General features: G+C 44.2%; 1 protein-coding gene across 1 annotated transcript in view; it reads right to left on the bottom strand.

Moving 5' to 3' along the window:
• The window catches only part of LOC139760129 (lachesin-like), a 79,435-nt gene that overhangs the window by 7,830 nt on the left and 53,331 nt on the right, over nucleotides 1-18,274 (bottom strand). The window contains exons 2-7 of the mRNA XM_071683013.1: nucleotides 4,522-4,686; nucleotides 3,106-3,476; nucleotides 2,605-2,745; nucleotides 1,815-2,121; nucleotides 1,191-1,333; nucleotides 317-524 (exon numbers count right to left, since the gene is read on the bottom strand). Of these exons, the coding sequence (XP_071539114.1) occupies nucleotides 317-524; nucleotides 1,191-1,333; nucleotides 1,815-2,121; nucleotides 2,605-2,745; nucleotides 3,106-3,476; nucleotides 4,522-4,686 (1,335 nt within the window). The remainder of the gene's footprint in view (nucleotides 1-316; nucleotides 525-1,190; nucleotides 1,334-1,814; nucleotides 2,122-2,604; nucleotides 2,746-3,105; nucleotides 3,477-4,521; nucleotides 4,687-18,274) is intronic.

Raw genomic sequence — 18,274 nt, 5'->3', positions numbered from 1 at the left:
ACTGAAGTAGATTTGCCTTGTATCTTCATTTACTTTACAAAATCTGCGTTTGAAATGTACTGTATATGAAATGTGTCAGTGAAATCACCAGCAGCTATCTTTTCTTCATTATATAACTTTAGTTTTTAGATGTCATGAAGAAACTACTAAGCTAAATCTCTATTTTGTTGATCTGATAAAGTGACAACTTTCAGAACTGGTCCAGAATGGCAATTAGATTAATCAATTTGTCTTATCAGAAACCCTCCGTAGTAGACTGAAGTGTATGGTTTCCCGATATAAAGATAGCTGGACACCTTGTACACTCAAGCCTTACCTTTCTTGGTAGAAAAGTGGAAGTGTTCGGACTCTGCCGACCAGCCATACTTGTTCCTGACCCTGACGACGACCACGTAGTCTGTGGCCACCTCCAGCCCCGTCAGCGTGAAGGCCATAGAGTGACGCGTATCTCTGCTAACATTCACCGAGTCCACAATCTGGGACACGTTCTCCCAAGACCCGGCCATCACCATTGTTCGATTAGTCTGCAGACACAGGGGAAAGACGCTTTAACTTAGCAGACGCTATGTATGTGTATGTATGAGGCAGCCAGGGAGGAGCCGCTGTCTTAGCAAGGCTGTTAGGTACGAGTTAAGATAAGTGATAAAGTCAGCTTGCACAACAGCTCAGTTAAAATCATTAGACACCGGCTGTTTGGAGTGGTCGTAGCAAAATGCTCAACCAATTATACTGAATCTGTTCTTGATGATGTACCTTGAAATATCAACGAATTTTACCTCTCCTTCACGTTAAACATTTCACTTTAAATGCAAGAAAGGATTATCGATAATGAGGAAGTAGGGAAGAGCATCAGAGCAAATTCTATTGTATCAATGGTTATCTACCTGCCCTACCCTTAGCAGAACACAGGAGCTACCTTTCCCATAACTCCACCACTGGTCATCCATTTGCCATAATTCTTGAGAGTGTATGAGTCATTAATCCACTCCTTCTACCACTGGTCACCCACCTGCCACCCCAATCAAGGGAACTCTCGAGCCCTTACTCCACTCCTTCCACCACTGATCACACCCTCAGTCACCCCAGCATGGGAGTACCAGGGCCCCTACTTCACTCCTTCCATCACTGGTCATCCAACGCCAGGGAGGAACAGCAGCGCTGCTCCTTTCCCTCCACCCACGGTCACCCACCTGCCATGCCCCAAGTTGAGTCTTCCGGTACTTGATGAGGAACTCGGTGATGGGGTAGTAGCTCTCCGTCTCCCAGGTGAGGGTGTACATGGTGCTCTCGCCGCCATTGGGGCTGCTTGTCAGCTGAGGTGGTTTGGGCAATCCTGGTGAGGAGAGGGAAAATTGTGGCTTACGGTGGTCTGGTAGAGAAAAAGTGCCATGTGGCTTGGCCAGGAAGGGTGAGGAAAGGGAGAGTGTAAAGTGGAGATCATGTTAGGTGGTTTAGAAGGTCCTAGTTAGGGAAAGAGTAAGGCTTCTTACGGGGATCTGGCAGAGACAAGGAGAGTGTGAGGTGGCTTAGTCAAGAATAAGTGAGGAGGGAAAGATGAAAACCTGGCTGTCAAAGACCTGGGGGTGGGAATAAGAAAATCACGAAGTGACTTGGCTTATCAATAAGGCTGACTTAAGATTTACTAAGTTGGAAAATGATACAGACAGATGAATTCATTGTCTCATGCAGAGCCAGACAGGTAGAGATGAGCACTTGAGTACACACACACACACACACACACACACACACAGTGGAGAGAGAGAGAGAGAGAGAGAGAGAGAGAGAGAGCTGAACAAGGTCTCGTACACACGCACCTGTCATCTGTATGGCTGCTTTCCTCTGACCATGGACGTTCTCGGCGATGCACACATAAGCCCCGAAGTCCTTCTCGGAGACATTCTTGATGGTGAGGGTGTGGCGGTGGGCGGCGTGGGTGAGGCTCAGGTGGTCCTTCTGGGAGTCGTAACCACCACTGGTAAGGTCTGGTAGGTGCAGCTGCGTGTCCATGTCCGTGTCGGGAAGCTGGCGTCCGTCCAGCGTCCAGGTCACGTCAGGGGACGGACGACCGCGAACTAGGCACACCAGCTCGACGTGGTCTCCCTCGCCAGTCCGTACGATGGCCTGTAACCCACAGGACGGAAGACATGGTTAACTGTGTGAGACAAGACTGAGATTCGTCCATCTGCTGTCGCAAAACTATATAGAACTTTCCTGAATGACTGGAACTTAGTATATGATCCTAACTGGTAAGGGAGTATACTGCTATAGCCTTAATACGTTTCCCAGTGGTTAAGATATTGTTCCCTTTATACAACAATCTTGCTCTGATTATCCTATCTTAGGTTAGTCAAAATTACGTCACGTACATTGGGCTGAGTAATTACAGAAGCACCTCGAGAATGACATGAGGAAGTCGACATAATAGATGACAAATATTTGCATACCCTGAGAGTGGTAGCTCAGTGCTGTGTAACCCTGGTTATACAACGGCAAGAACTGTGTCTCAACTGCCCTTCTCAGTGGTGATTTATGCAAAGACAAGAACTGTGTTTGAACTGACCTTCTCAGAGGTGATTCATACAGTGACAAGAACTATCAACTGACCTTCTCAGTGGTGATCTCCGGTGGGTACTCCACTGTGACGGACATGGCTGCCGAGGCCAGCTCCCCTATCCCGTTGTCAGCAGTGCAAAGGTAGGTGCCCTCCACATGCCGGTCCACGCCCTCAAGCGTCAGGCTCTTTCCCTGAAGAGATGGCAAGCCAGGTGGCGTAGGCGCAGTTAGTATGTGAAGTAAAGAGGGGAAAACCAAGTGTGAGGGACAGAAGGAAAGAGATAACCATAAAACACGAACATGTCTCTAATTACTCTGTTTGTTCGTCGAAGTGACAAAGAGAGGGGAAAAAGCTACTCATGACTTCATGACTGTGTCACAGTAATGTATGTAAAGGATGGGTTGCAGAGTTGCAGACATTACGGCCTTTTAAGTTTGGTGCAACCCACACCACAATCAAGACATTAGGGTATGATAACGATAGCATTGTAGCTTAACTACAGACTTATGTGAGAAAACATGAGTGTTGAGATGATGGCATGTGTGACTGACCTGTTCACTGCGCAGGCCCGAAGGAAGAGGACCTTCCTGACGAGACCAGCGTATGATGGGCTCAGGGTTCCCTTGTGCCTTACACTCTAAGGTCACAGTCGATCCTTTGGCCACGTGCTGCTCCGGTGGTGCCAGGGACCTGATGGAAGGCGCGTACTGCACGTCCAGTGTGTGCTTGAGTTCTATGGGTGGCTCCAAGTCGAACTGGCAGAGGAAAGTGCCGGCGTCCCTAGGTCGAGCGTGAGAGATGGTGAGTCGTGCTCCGTCCACGATAATGCGACGGTCGCGTGTCACCTTCTGCTTCCCCACCGACAGTAGCTTCTCCTTCACACCGCCAGCAGGAATCTTCTTGATGATGAGTTTGTTGGTGCCTGCAAGGATCCACGCCCACACGGCTCCTCGTTAATAATCCCGTTTCAAAGGTTGTTATCATGCAATACTTCTAGTATCAACATTTCGTCACAGATGGGAGGGTAATGAGTATGATGATGCACTACGGCAAGGAAGTAGGATATAGAACAATGATATTCTATGGTTCACAAGCGCCATTCCCCTGCCGGCCATGTCCAGGTAGTACCACGAATGTTGCTCACAGAAACTAACTAAGCTTGACTCGACGAAATGGAGGAATCAATATATATTCAACTTTATGTTCGGTAAACTATGCCTTTCATGTAATGACACGATTTTAACTCAACCTTCTACTCAATAATTCATAATTACCGGTCTGCTCGATAATCCATAATTACCATTCGACTCGATAATCCATATTTACCATTAGACTCGATAATCTATAATTACCAGTCTGTGAAGATATATCTATGAGAATAGATTCTGAGAACCTACGTTGCGTGTTTGTTTTAGAGAGGAATCCACTTGTGCTTAAGCAAATATCTGCCTTAACTTAACCTTTGCATGGTACCTACAGTGGGAGTGCTCAGGCACCATCCCCAGTATACCTTGGTTTACATGGTACCTACAGTGGAGGTGCTCAGGTACCATTCCCAGTATACCTTGGTTTACATGGTACCTACAGTGGAGGTGCTCAGGTACCATTCCCAGTATACCTTGGTTTACATGGTACCTACAGTGGAGGTGCTCAGGTACCATTCCCAGAATACCTTGGTTTACATGGTACTACAGAGGGACTGAGGGAATGATCAGGTAGTAGAAACTAATCTGTAACAAGGTAGCTTACGAAGAATACATATGAAAATGTGTAAATACGAAAGTCCAAAGGAGAACTGCAGGAGTATGAACAGAGTATGAACAGACGGTGTCTATTTTACAGTCTACAGAAAATCTATTAAGACGTTAGTCAAGTAAAGACCATGACCTCTCTAACAACACAACTACAGAGAATTATTAAAGAGGCAGGAAGCATGCAAAGGGACATATGACGAGGATCTCACTCACCTTCGTTCTCCACATCGCAGGGAATGATGACGGACTGTCCCACTTCGACTGTAAAGGTCTGAGATCGAGCCAAGAAACTGGGAGGCTCCTCTTCGCCATCACCATAGTCGTAGTAGTAGGTCTCATCGTAGTTGTAGTTGTAGTTGTTGTAGCCTTTGGACAGACCTGCAGGAGTCAGAAAAAAGTATCCAAACGTTAATCCGATATTCGAAGCCCCATAGACGGACTCTATCAAAGTAGTATCATAGAAATACATATATACGTATACATATACTAAAGTTTATATACATAATGTTTATAAATATAGTTTTATATATATATATATATATATATATATATATATATATATATATATATATATATATATATATATATATATATATATATATATATATATATATATATATATATATATATATATATATGCTAAAGTTTATCATTGACACAATCACATAAACATGTATATGTACTTAAAATTCAATTTCAAAAGTTTTTTTTTTTCTCCCAAGAAATCTATAAGTTGATAGATAACTTGGGAGACTCTCCTTTCCATCGGTACATCTCGTACTGAAAGAAACAGAAAATATCTTCAAAACAGGTAAGTCTCGTTGTCCAAGTCCAATATGCTCCTCGGAGAGGGATCTCCTGATCCCTTAGACGTAGTAGTCTTGTCCTCTGAAGAAACTCTCAAGTCTGAGGGAAGCTGAGACGTGTCGTAACCGATGCTTTCCTCTGATTTCCTTGGAGTCTCCTCCTCTGACAAGGAGGCTGAACATAAGCTTGAGACAGAGATAACAAAACCACCGCCATTATCATTTTGAACGAACTTGGAAGGGGAGAGATATCCCATTTCCTCCTCTTCAGAAAGATCACCATCGACTGAAGACAAATAGTTTTCTTCTTCCCCTGATCCCTCACTTTTCTCCACCTCTGCATCAAAGAAAATCCAAAGGAACTCAACATATTTTCTCCTCCTGGTTTCTGCCTCTAGGAACACTTTTAAGTGCTTTAGGCCGGGTAGGGTTTCTCTTGCACACTGTCTCATATTCCAAATTTTCTTTTGAAACACGAGGTATTCTCCACTTCCTCTTCTCGCGCTCAGTCTTAACCTGAGCCAAACGTTTGGCGTAACGATGTAGCTGGAAGATGGAGATGTAATGGTGAAAGGGGAGGGGGGAAGATGGCCCTGCAGCTACATCGACCTCATCAAGGGAGAGGGATGCTTCGGGAGATGAGCTATCAATCTCAGAGTCTATGTCGCTGAAGGAGATATCGAGGCTCAGTGGCAGAGCAATGTCGATTTCTTCAGGTTTGAATCCACTCTCGATGACTGGTTTGGTGACGAAAGCCATCTCAGTGATTCATGTTTTTGTGTGTGTGTGAGACAACGAAGACACCACAATATCCCAGATGCAAATTTAGGCAAGATCCGTCAAGAGTAGTGGAGTTATGTTAGGAGAATAGGAGTAGTGGAGTTATGTTAGGAGAATAGGTGTAGTGAAGATATGCCACAAACTCCGTCAAGAGTAGTGGAGTTATGTTAGGAGAATAAGAGTAGTGAAGATATGCCACAAACCTCTGAATCACCACCCACTAGCTTACAATGAGAATGTGTATACCTGACCTACCCGAAAAGGGCGTAAGTGAAGGTAAGGATGTAGTGAAGATAGTAAATGACCTAATCTTTTATAACTAACCTAAACTTCAAGGGCTTTAAGGTAAGGGTGTAGTGAAGATAACAACTGACCTAATCTTTCGTCCCTGAACTACCTGGCAAAGGCGTAAGTGAATTATGGGTGTAGTGAAGATAGTAAATGCTGGCAGAGGCGTAAGTGAAGGTAAAGGTGTAGTGAAGTTAGCAAAAGACCTGTCTTACCCGAAAAGGGTATAAGGGAAGGATAGGATGTAGTGAAGTTGGCGTAAGTAGAGGTGAGGGTGTAGTGAAGTTAGTAAATAACCTAATGTTTTGTACCTGATCTACCTGGCAAGGGCATAAATGAATTATGGGTGTAGTGAAGATAGTGAATGACCCTCCCCTTTTAGTCGCTTTCTGCGACACGCAGGGAATACGTGGGAAGTATTCTTTCTCCCCTATCCCCAGGGATAATATATATATATATATATATATATATATATATATATATATATATATATATATATATATATATATATATATATATATATATATAATATATATATATATATATATATTTGTATATATGTGTCTTTGGTTTCATCGGCACTCATATACATTATATGTAAGTGATGAAGATAATTTCGAAGTTGCTTAATTGATATTCTCAGATTATGTCGAACCCAGCGGGACCTGCATGAAATGGTGTCAGTTGCAATGCTGGGCAGAGCCAACATCTGCCTGAATTAACGCTTGCAAATTTCCTAAATCCTTTTGGAAATCTACAGCATTACCAAAGGATCTGTTAGGCTTTGGGGATATAATGTCGAAAGCATTATAATTATCATTATATATATATATATATATATATATATATATATATATATATATATATATATATATATATATATATATATATATATATATATATATATATATATATATATATATTTATATATATATATATATATATATATATATATATATATATATATATATATATATATATATATATATTTTCTTTCTTTCTTTCAAACTATTCGCCATTTCCCGCATTAGCAAGGTAGCGTTAAGAACAGAGGACTGGGCCTCTGAGGGAATATCCTCACCTGGCCCCCTTCTCTGTTCCTTCTCTTGGAAAGTTAAAAAAAAAAAAAAAAAAAAAAGGGGAGGATTTCCAGCCCCCCGCTCCCTCTCCTTTTAGTCGCCTTCTACGACACGCAGGGAATACGTGGGAAGTATTCTTTCTCCCCTATCCCCAGGGATAATATATATATATATATATATATATATATATATATATATATATATATATATATATATATATATATATATATATATATATATATATATATATATATATATATATATATATATATATATATATATATATATATATACATATATATATATATATATATATATATATATATATATATATATATATATATATATATATATATATATATATATATATATATATATATATATATATATAGAATGAATACGTAAACATAGTATTAAACCGATTACCGTTTATGGTGGTTTAGATTTAAAGATAAGAATGATCTTGAAGTGTGAAAAAATATTCCTGTACTAGCAAAGTTTCTCCTCTTTACTGACACAACAAAACAGTAATAGATAAATCCTTAAGAGATTCATGAAATTAATCTTCAACTCAGCTAATGCTTTCTTAAGGTCGGCTGTAGCTCAGGTAACTTAGATGGATGAGCTTAAGCTCAGCTAACGGTATGGAGTGACTTTCGTCCCACATGATGATGGAATTCAACTTCAAACATCAGTTTACAATGAAATATCACATCTAGATTTGTGTGCTTGGATGCCACAAACGGTCCTGGATTCTATAAAGTGTTGGTCTCGTACAAGACGATGAACCTGCGCAAGAAAGAAGGTCGGGTTGTTATTGGATTACCATATTATTCTCAGGGGAACCAACTCTGATGACTCTTCCTCGTAGCGCCAGACATCAACACACAGAGAACTCCCTGATTGACCAACTTTCAGACAGGCAATAAGATCATCATCCCTAAAGGGGGGAGGGAAAAAAGACTACACAAGAACATGGCGAAGCGATGGAGTTTGGGGCAACTTTGGCCATAACTACCAAGGCGACGCTGGGTTTCCTGTGAAGACGTTTACAGCCAGCCAGAGGGTCTTCTCGTTAGCTATCGACTCTCCAAGAAGAGGAGAGCGTTGGCAACCGACCCCAGTAAACTGGAGGTTCCTCAGCGCTTTCTTGGTCAAACTGGAGGCTGAATAAATGTGGAGGACGAGGTGGATCTTGGCGAGAACGAGATGAATTACATGCGGGAGGAGGTGGATTATCTGGAGGAGAAGGTAGGCTATGTAAGGGAGGAAGTGGATCATCCTGAGGACGATATGTTGTGTGAAGTACGAGGTGGCTCATCGAGAGGAATACTACAAGGGATAAGCTGTACGTTGTGACTAGTGAGTAATAATGTTGAGTGATATTTGAAGTACTTGGTTAATGTCACCCATCACAGTAAAAGCCATAACATAATACGTTTGCTGTAACCACTCCTGCCTTCTTGATTAACAAAACGATTCACAGCAGCAGTAGCAGTCATAGCAGTAGTAGTAATCAAAGTCGTAGTGATAGAAGTAGTAATGATAACTGATCCAGTAATAGCAGTAGCAGTAATAGCAGGTACTACGTCGTTTGCCACTGCAAGATAACAAAACAATACATCAGGAGTGATTTGCCGATTTAGTGGGAACAGTGTACCGCTTGGGACCACCGTCTTCACCTTAGTGTGAGGTGGATCCTACAGCTGGGGCAGGAATCGCGGACTCAGCAACACACTATAAACAGCGACGCTGTTGTATTGACATTTACACATACGTTTCGGTCTCGACCCTTTTAGAACCACTGTAGAGAGTGAGTCTTTCAGCGGAAGCAGTCTAGTGGACGAGTGTGATGTCCAGTTGACTGACAGGAGCCTCGGTCGACTCGTAATGAAACACCAGGAATAATAAAAGTTCTCATGCACTGGCATGCACGTCGGAACGCACGTACGTGGGCTCGAGGGATAGGAGTTGAACTGTTTAAGTTTGATTTCAGGCTTCACTCGGTCGCTCTATGAACTTTCTGCAGGCCATCACTTAGCGATCAGAGGGAGGCCAGGCAGACAAGGTTGCCTTGAAGTACCTCACAATGTCAGCAGTTAATGTTTGAAGGGACGATCAAGACAGCGAGAGGAGCTTTTGACCCCCCCTCTATCTCGTCGGCGTTTCCTGGGGAACTTGATTATTAGCGAGTACTGACCCAGGAAGCCATCGGCCTAACCCATGAGTTCCTGGCGTGGTGTACCAAGGGAAGTCTCTGAATTGAGATAAAGTGATGGTACGATAGGATGTAGTACCACCAATGTGACGTACACCGTGGGATGGCATTACAGTAAAGTGGGTCCCGTTAGACGATGGTGACAACAGGAGTTTTAATAGTGATAAGGATCTCTTTTAATGACAATACAGTTGGGAAACGTTGGAAAAGACATTAGGGCACAAAACCACTCTTCCCCTCATTAGTGAAAGTTACAGCAGAATATAGTATCGTTGAGTGTGGTACAAGTAATGTTTTAGATCATTAGGATATGAATGCGGTACCTCTAGTGAGATGTAACATAGATATCATCTCACTTTATAGATACAGATCTGATGGCGCCTTCTACAATGAATTGGTACAGTATGTGCAAAACCCTCGATCCTGCATGCCTTGTTGAAGAGCAGTGAGTCTCCCGTTACGTACCGTAACTCTACTGTATCGTGAGGAGGTACAGTAAGGTACATTTGTATCATCAGGTCTCAGGAGGCAGCAATATGGTTGATCTTAGATACCTCGCAGTAACACAATATTTTACCATTGACCAGATCTACCATCTGCCGAGCTGTGGAATTTCATCACTGTGGCAGGAAGGTATTGGCAGCAGCATTGACAGCTGAGTGGTGCAGGCTGTGAGCTGCACTGGCTGAGGATGTGGCTGGCAGAAAATCAGTCAAGCAGGCTTGTGTTGGTAGGAAAGGGTAAACGTATGGGAAGAAGGGAGTATAATCGCTGGTCGGAAGGATTGTAAGTATAGTCAACAATATGCATAGTTATGGATAGCAGGGGAGTGTAAGTTTGGGTAGTAATGAGTGTAAGTATGGGATTAACGAGGGGAAAGTAAGTCATACGTCAGTACAATTCCAGGGTGGATGATTAGGGTATAGAGGGAGGGAGTGTATGTCAGGCGTGAGTACAAGTCCAAGGGTTAGTGGTGAGGGTGTAGAGGGAGGGAGTTCTAACACAGGATATCTGCATGTGGACACATCCTGTGGTGGAGGCGCCTGTTCTACTGCTCCCATTGGCTCCCCTGCTGCTCCTGCTCCTACTCCTCCTGCTACTCCAGCTACTCCTGCTCCTGCTACTGCTGCATTTTGATCGCTTTATGTATGACTTTGCCATTGTTATAGAATGTCAGATTCCACACAAATTTTTGGAATGTTTCCAGCGCTGTTTCGGTGTTGTGTGGGGGAGTTGCGGTAGGAGAGCTGAGGTTAGGGGGAATTGCAGTGGGGGAGCTGAGGTTAGGGGGTGAAGTTGCGGTAGATATGCTAGGGTTAGGGGTGAGTTGCAGTAGGGGAGCCGGAGTTTTTTGGGGGGGATTGCGTTAGATGAGCTGGGGTTAGCGAGAGAGTTGCGGTAGGGGAACTTGGGTTAGGAGGTTCTTGTCACCTGTCCAGACTTCCTTGCTCACTCAGTATTCTGTCTATTACTTGCCCTGAAATCACAGAACAAAGACGTAGATTGACAGAAGCGTACTTGCCTTCTCTCGACTCACAATTATCACCATCTTTTTTAGCAAATTAATATAATTTCCATAATATTTTCCCTTAAACACAATCACCTGTTGTCCATACCAGAGCTAAATGTCGAAGCATAACCCCTAATGGCGAGGCGAACAAGAATCGCAATCCAGAGAATATTTGAGACTTATGAGATATATCGAACATAATCCCTCCTGCAGGAGCATGATATTGAAAGCCTGAAAAGGCGAGGCTCACATAGTTAAAGCATTATGTCCGTAACACAATAACACTCCACGAAGAGAAAAAAAATCAGAGACTTGTCATGTAAAGGACAGATATCAACAGTGAAACTTTTGGCAGCCATGATGCGCCAGGAAGAATTTTCTTTCATTTTGTCTTTCTTTGTCAGAATGAGCTTCTGAATTTTGCCCCACTGTTGCTAATGACCGATCTTGAGTCATCTGTGAGCGTGGATGTTTTCTATAAGCGACGAAGTACGTACGATCTTGCCATATGAATGAGCTTAACTTCCCCTGCTGAACTCAACTTCCCCTGCTGAACTCGACTTCCCCTGCTGAACTCGACTTCCCCTGCTGAACTCAGTAATTGAAAATCAACCTCTTATTCCATGACTTTACAACAAACCGTAAGAAACTTTATGCTAAGCTACTCATGATAACTCCTGTCCACAACGTAGCTGAAAAGAATAAGATCTTGCGTACTTTGAGTCAATTATCTATACACTATCCACACCTCAGCTTCCTGAAACCGTCATAACACTATCATCAGAAGCAGGGAAGTGATGGACTCCTTTGGAGCTCAAAGTTCTTCGAGGATAATATTGCACTCTGAACGATACAGCCTCACCGAAGGTGACTTCGAAGTCCGGCAACGACAACTTCCTTCCTCACAGGCCATCGACATCGAAGTCAAGACTAGTCTCCGATGACCGATGGAGTCCTTCGTCAGCGGTTCTCCTCAAGCTCTGAGGAACACAGTGTCCTTCTTGGTCCATTAGAATATACCGGACTTCTCAAGCTAATGAACCTTTATGGTGTGCTGGACACCGAGGTGACAGTCTGTACTTCTTCATCCACCCGAAGTGGCTCCAGTACCTACATTCTGAGGTGATAGCTCTCCTTCCTGATCCTCCTACCACAGTGAAGAATAAGGTATGAGAGAGAGAGAGAGAGAGAGAGAGAGAGAGAGAGAGAGAGAGAGAGAGAGAGAGAGAGAGAGAGAGAGAGAGAGAGAGAGAGAGAGAGAGAGAGAGAGAGAGAGAGAGAGAGAGAGAGAGGCATAGAAATTACCTCAACAGAGATGCAATTTATGGTCACTGTTTAACCATGCTCAGGTCTCGGCATGTAACGCAGATTCGGAAACCGATATTGCCGCGTCGAAACCGGTTCATCGCCGGCGGAATATTAAGTCTAGGGAACCGCTGAAGCTTCCGTGGGCATTAATGTTTTCTGGTAACTTGCATGTAAAGCGTATTTGCAACCTGATTTGTGTTTCATTATGGATATGCGATCACACCCAAAGCCCCCGGGCACATTACCTATCCTGTCGCTAAAGCTGATGTATCCCACGTCACCCACACCACACACTTGCCTCACGTCGACAGCATCACCAGATCTAGCAACAAGATCCCCCGCCATACCCACAACAGCATAGCTCCAAGGGGTAGAGATGCAGGAGATTCGGTGCCTTCGACTCGTAAGCAAGGTTCGAGGTTCCTTAAAGGTAAGTGTTGAGAAGTTTACTGATTAGGGGGCTTAACAAAACTTCAGATTCGACAATCAAACTGAGACTTGAAGGTCTTAGTATGGATTTTCACTTTAAATGGGGAGCTAAGAATAACCACCTGAGTAAGTTCTTTAAATAGGAGATGAAGTGGCTTTGACTCCATGTACTCTTACCCACTGCTTGCGTCATCCTTTTCCATATAGATATTTCTCTTTATTCTTATATACCAAGCACCATCCCTGGCAGGCTCACTAGCTCCACCACTAAGGGCCATGATCCCGGACGTAGACACTCCTGGTAGGTTCATTAAGCCAGTCAGTGAGGGCTACGTCCTAGGACATGGATACCCCAGGGGAAACTTGAGCCGATTACAAGCTGTCGGCTGGCTAAGGCCAGATGCCGCATCACCCTCCTTGTACACCCCTCCCCTCAACCAGAACTCCTCACTTCACCCACAGGTCCTCATTGTGTCCACCACCCCCCACCTTACCCAAGATACAGACTTCATGTCCCCCTACGGGAGGACTCATGGCATACAGTTATTACAAAATGTAATTTTCAGGTAATTATCTTGTGGCAGTGGAAGTCACAAGAAGCCTCAGCCAGACGATGATGATAGAGAAATACTGTGATGAGCATTGCTAATCCAGCCAATCAGTGATGAGGGAGGGGTAGTTCTTGGAGAAACCTCAACCCCTATCACTCCACACTCCTACACTGGAAAGCCCCCGCTCTGATTCAGTGTAAGATCTCTCTTTAACACAACCCCTTTCTTTGATAGTCATTTCCTCTGCTGCGTATAGGATTAACAGAAAGAGAGAGCAGTGCTGTCTTGAAGCCCATGCCACGCTGGAGGCTTCTAAGGAAATGGAATTTATCAACACATCGAATCACTTTCTGTGGTTATGTGGGAAGATGTTTTGCCTTCCTGGACACAGAGGCCCAGGAGCTAGAAGAGGACTGGCTTTCGATTTCAATAGATTCGAACTCAAGCGTCATCCAGGGTGGTATCGTCATGAGAGGAGAACCTCACCACACTCGTCTCATTCGTCCTGAATGTGAAGTGGCACCCGGTGCATACGTGGAGGATAAGCACAGGTCCTTCAGTGACGACTGATGAATAGTGTGGAAGATGAAAGGAACAGGAGTGAATCTCTCTCTCTCTCTCTCTCTCTCTCTCTCTCTCTCTCTCTCTCTCTCTCTCTCTCTCTCTCTCTCTCTCTCTCTCTCTCTCTCTCTCTCTCTCTCTCTCTCTCTCTCTCTCTCTCTCTCTGTGACACTTCAAAGGCTCCCCCCTACTATACCAATTCTCACTTTTCACGACCAGTGAACAAACGAACTTTGTCTTTTAGTATTACGGTTTGTGGGTACCTCAATATCATCGAGCCCTTCTCTTCCACTCTTTCGCGAGCATCGATGTCATTACCTCTTCTTCAGAAGCTCCTCTACCTCCATGGTCATCCCCATGACGTCCTTCCTTAAAGATATCTGTATCAATATTTCTACATACAGCAATATTATTGTTTTCTGCCAAGTTAAGCATAACGGTATCAAGCTTAAATTTCCATATTCACTATCAGCTAACCCAGAATAGAGAGTAAGTTGATGAGACTCTTTCGCCAATGGTCTCACTTAGAGAGAAAAGAAAATATGCTCGACCTTCGAGGAGGAGAGTAACGAGGAGACATCGCACCCAGACGACCCCCTCAAACAGACGTATGACTCCGCTGTTTCATCGATGTTACCGCAGACAGAGAGCCGGGCAGTGGGGCTGCCTCACACCTGTGCGCTCTGGTACCCTCATTACTCCTCTCTCCCGCGTCGTCATTAAGAATAATTACCCCTGGGTAAAATTACCTCGTGTAATCACCTCATATTTCCCTTCCCGGCCACCTCCTGCATTTTCGCCATTGCGCAGATATCTGTCTCCTGTAATCTCAGCATCCAGCAACCCTCCGCATCCTTATTAATTGGGAGAGCCACGCAGCGCGGTGGGTGGCTGCGGCTGTGAGAGGCGCCATAGCCCCGACCACCAGATGGGAGTCTCCGTTACACAGAGCTGTGTGACACAGTCCGCAGAGGAGGGCGTCTCTGCCTTTATTTAGCAGTGTGGCAGATGAGGCAACAGTTGACAGACATCTGTCTCAATTGTACCACACTTGTCCCTCAGGAAACTGAGGGATCTGTGTTCAACTTGCTCTCCTGTGTTGGTCGTAGCCTGACTATGTTCTTCCTGTCCCTACTGTGTTGGTCCTTTCCCTGCTGTGTTGTTCCCTGCCCTGCTGTGTTGGTCCCTGTCCTGCTGTGTTGGTCCCTGTCCTGATATGTTGTTCTCTGCCCTGCTGTGTTGTTCCCTGCCCTGCTGTGTTGTTCCCTGCCCTGCTGTGTTGTTCCCTGCCCTGGTAGGTTGTTCCCTGCCCTGCTGTGTTGTTCTCTGCCATGCTGTGTTCTTCCCTGCCTTGCCATATTGCCCACTGCCTTGTTGTATAGCCCCCAGCCCTGCTGTGTTATTCCCTGCCCTGCTTTGTTACTCACTGCAGTGCTCTGTTGCTCCTTACACTGCTGTGTTGTTCCCTGCCGCGCTGTGTTCCCCACTTCGTCGTCTTACAACCACAACGCACACTCTCTCTCTCTCTCTCTCTCTCTCTCTCTCTCTCTCTCTCTCTCTCTCTCTCTCTCTCTCTCTCTCTCTCTCTCTCTCTCTCTCTCTCTCTCTCTCTCTCTCTCTCTCTCTCTCTCTCTCTCTCTCTCTCTCTCTGTATCTTATTTGATGCTTGCCTGTCATCACAGATTTCCGGAGCTCCCAACCACTGTTAATCCCCTAATGGGATCTCGCTCACAGCACTTTAATAAAACAGAGACTCCAGTTTAGAGCCATTTTCATAAATGTAATTCGATAATAATCCATTTATTTCATCGGTTGGTAAGGCTGCGCTTGGTTAGGCAAATCTACTTTAAGGTGATGGTTTTTCGATACAATGTGATTCAGAAAAAATATGTAAGATCAACTGCAAAACAGACCAGAACACGATGCCCATCTGTTCCTCCATTGGCAGCACTTTCCCCTTCCCTCCCTCATATTATTATCTGCCAGAGGATAATTACTACAGGTGATTAAAGGTGATTAATCCAGGCAGGCGGTTCACTAAGGCCTTCCCTGGTGCTGTAGTCCTCACAGTCTGTTGGTAGGATGGATGATGAGTAGTGGATGTTGTGGTGTGGATGATGACTGGTGGATATTGTGGTGTGGGATGATGACTGGTAGATGTTGTGGTGTGGATGATGACTGGTAGATATTGTGGAGTGGATGATGACTGGTAGATATTGTGGAGTGGGTGATGACAGGTAGATGTTGTGGTGTGGGTGATGAGTGGTATATGTTGTGGTGTGGATGATGACTGGTAGATGTTGTGGTGTGGGTGATGACTGGTGGATGTTATGTGTGTTGTGAATGTTGGTGGTGTGGGTGATGACTGGATGATGCTGTGGTGTGGGTGATAAGTGGTGGATGTTTTGGTGTAGGATGCTGACTGGTGGATGTTGTGGTGTGGGATGATGACTGGTAGATATTGTGGTGTGGGTGATCACTGGCTGGTGTGTGCGGTCGCTTGTTAATCACCAGAGATCTCCACGCGGATATGGTGGGGAGACTGACCAATATAATTGGCTTAATCCCACACGATCAATAATGGGGTTATAATGGCAGTATTGTCCTCCACAGCTGAGGCTTAGCGAGTTAATGAATGTTCTGAACTGATTTAGGATGAGGGTATAAAATGACTCATGAGCACACACTCTTATTAATTCAATTATGTAAAACAAATCAAAGACCCACAAAAAAATTACCATATTTAGCAATGAGGGTCGATTTAATTGGCTGTCTACCAAAAGTGCAATTCGATATATATTTTCTTCAATATGTGATAAGAAATTCTGGATTTCCTCTGAAATTACGAAGGAGGCAGATGTTCTTTTGAACAATGTGGTTGACAGTACAGCTGTAAGTGAAATTTTATTGGCAATAATGATGCGTAATATTTGGAATATATTGGTAGTGAAGCCGCTGGTTAAATACGGAGTTCAGGGAGAGGTACGTGAAGGAAGAGAGCAAGGAAGTAAATTTCCAATAAAGAAGAGTACATGAGCAAACCAAATACCAATTGACCTGATGGTCTATTACGAAGAAATCTGCCGCAGAAATGTAATAGAATCCTAGATTCTAAATCCTAAATCTAAATGAACAGAAGGGGGAAGGAGTGAAGCGAAAGACTCCTGGTCGTTGTAATGTAAAGGTCAGACAGGTGTTTTTTTGTGTGTGTTTTTTTTTTCATACCCGAACCAAAGAGTTCTTAGGAGAACTCTCCCAAATGTAGCTGCACAAGTTACCACGAGGATGGACATGACCTTTGTAAATGATTCACTGGCGAGACGAGGAGCGTCAGAGGAATACAACTCCTCCACTCCTCTTCTCAGCAGTGTTTTGGGAACATCAGACATTTAGGGCAATTCGGTAAGGCTAGGCAACTAAGGCGCCGATGATATCTGAACTGGGTTTAGATATCTTAAGGTTTAGATATCTTTCTAAATGGCTCAAGCATATGGGCAGATGCAGAGGTGATCCATACGTGCGAACGATGAGGAGAGAAGAGTTGAACAGTTTTCTTTGTGGCGAGAGACGGTTCGTGATAAAGGTTTGCAGATGAACTGTCTCTTCACCTGGTTAATCATTTTACCATCAGGTAGCTACATGATGCTCCTCTCATTTTCAACTGGACGACACCACACACCCGCTCTCTTCCCTCATCTTCACCCGGAGGGCAATACCAACACTTCCCATCTCTCAGCTTCATCTGAAGGGCACATAACCCTCTCCTTTCCCTTCAGTTTCACCAGGAGGGCACCTCACTACACAACCCTTCCTTCCCCTCCGCCTGGTGCCGTGTGGTGACCTCCGTCCCACAATATCTGCCGAACTTAACTCTCACCCATGTGGCTCCTGGCCTGACCTTCTGGCTAGGAGAAAGACTCGACACTTCGAAGTCATCAATATTGTGGTTAGGGAACGCTGTCTGTCACACCCAACGGCGTAAAGGTCGAAGACATGTTGGGTGTTTAAACTTTAGTCGTGCTCTCTCTCTCTCTCTCTCTCTCTCTCTCTCTCTCTCTCTCTCTCTCTCTCTCTCTCTCTCTCTCTCTCTCTCTCTCTCTCTCTCTCTCTCTCTCTCTCTCTCTCTCTCTCTCTGCTTCATCAAAAGTTAGTCCACTTCCATGTCTCATCCTTTGCATGTAGCAGGTCAGTAACTGAACATAGTTCCGATATTTCATTTACATACGAAATGAAGCGATTTCGGAACAGTTTCACTTTTTTCTTTCCATCAGCTTCGCTTCATTTCTTGCACATTTGCTGATAATGAGATGTGTCCATGAATGTCCTCTACCTCACGTGGTATCACTTGCTTCCTGTGGGAGAGAAGGCGATGTGAAGAACAGTGGCAATGGTTTCTGTTCTACTTGTGTCGCTTGTCACTACTTCGTCTTTAAACG

Source organism: Panulirus ornatus, chromosome 35 (assembly GCF_036320965.1).
Source record: "Panulirus ornatus isolate Po-2019 chromosome 35, ASM3632096v1, whole genome shotgun sequence".
In the NCBI taxonomy this organism is placed as follows: Eukaryota; Metazoa; Arthropoda; class Malacostraca; order Decapoda; family Palinuridae; genus Panulirus; species Panulirus ornatus.
Note: the sequence above shows the minus strand (reverse complement) of the source record. Positions and strands in the feature narration are given on the sequence as shown.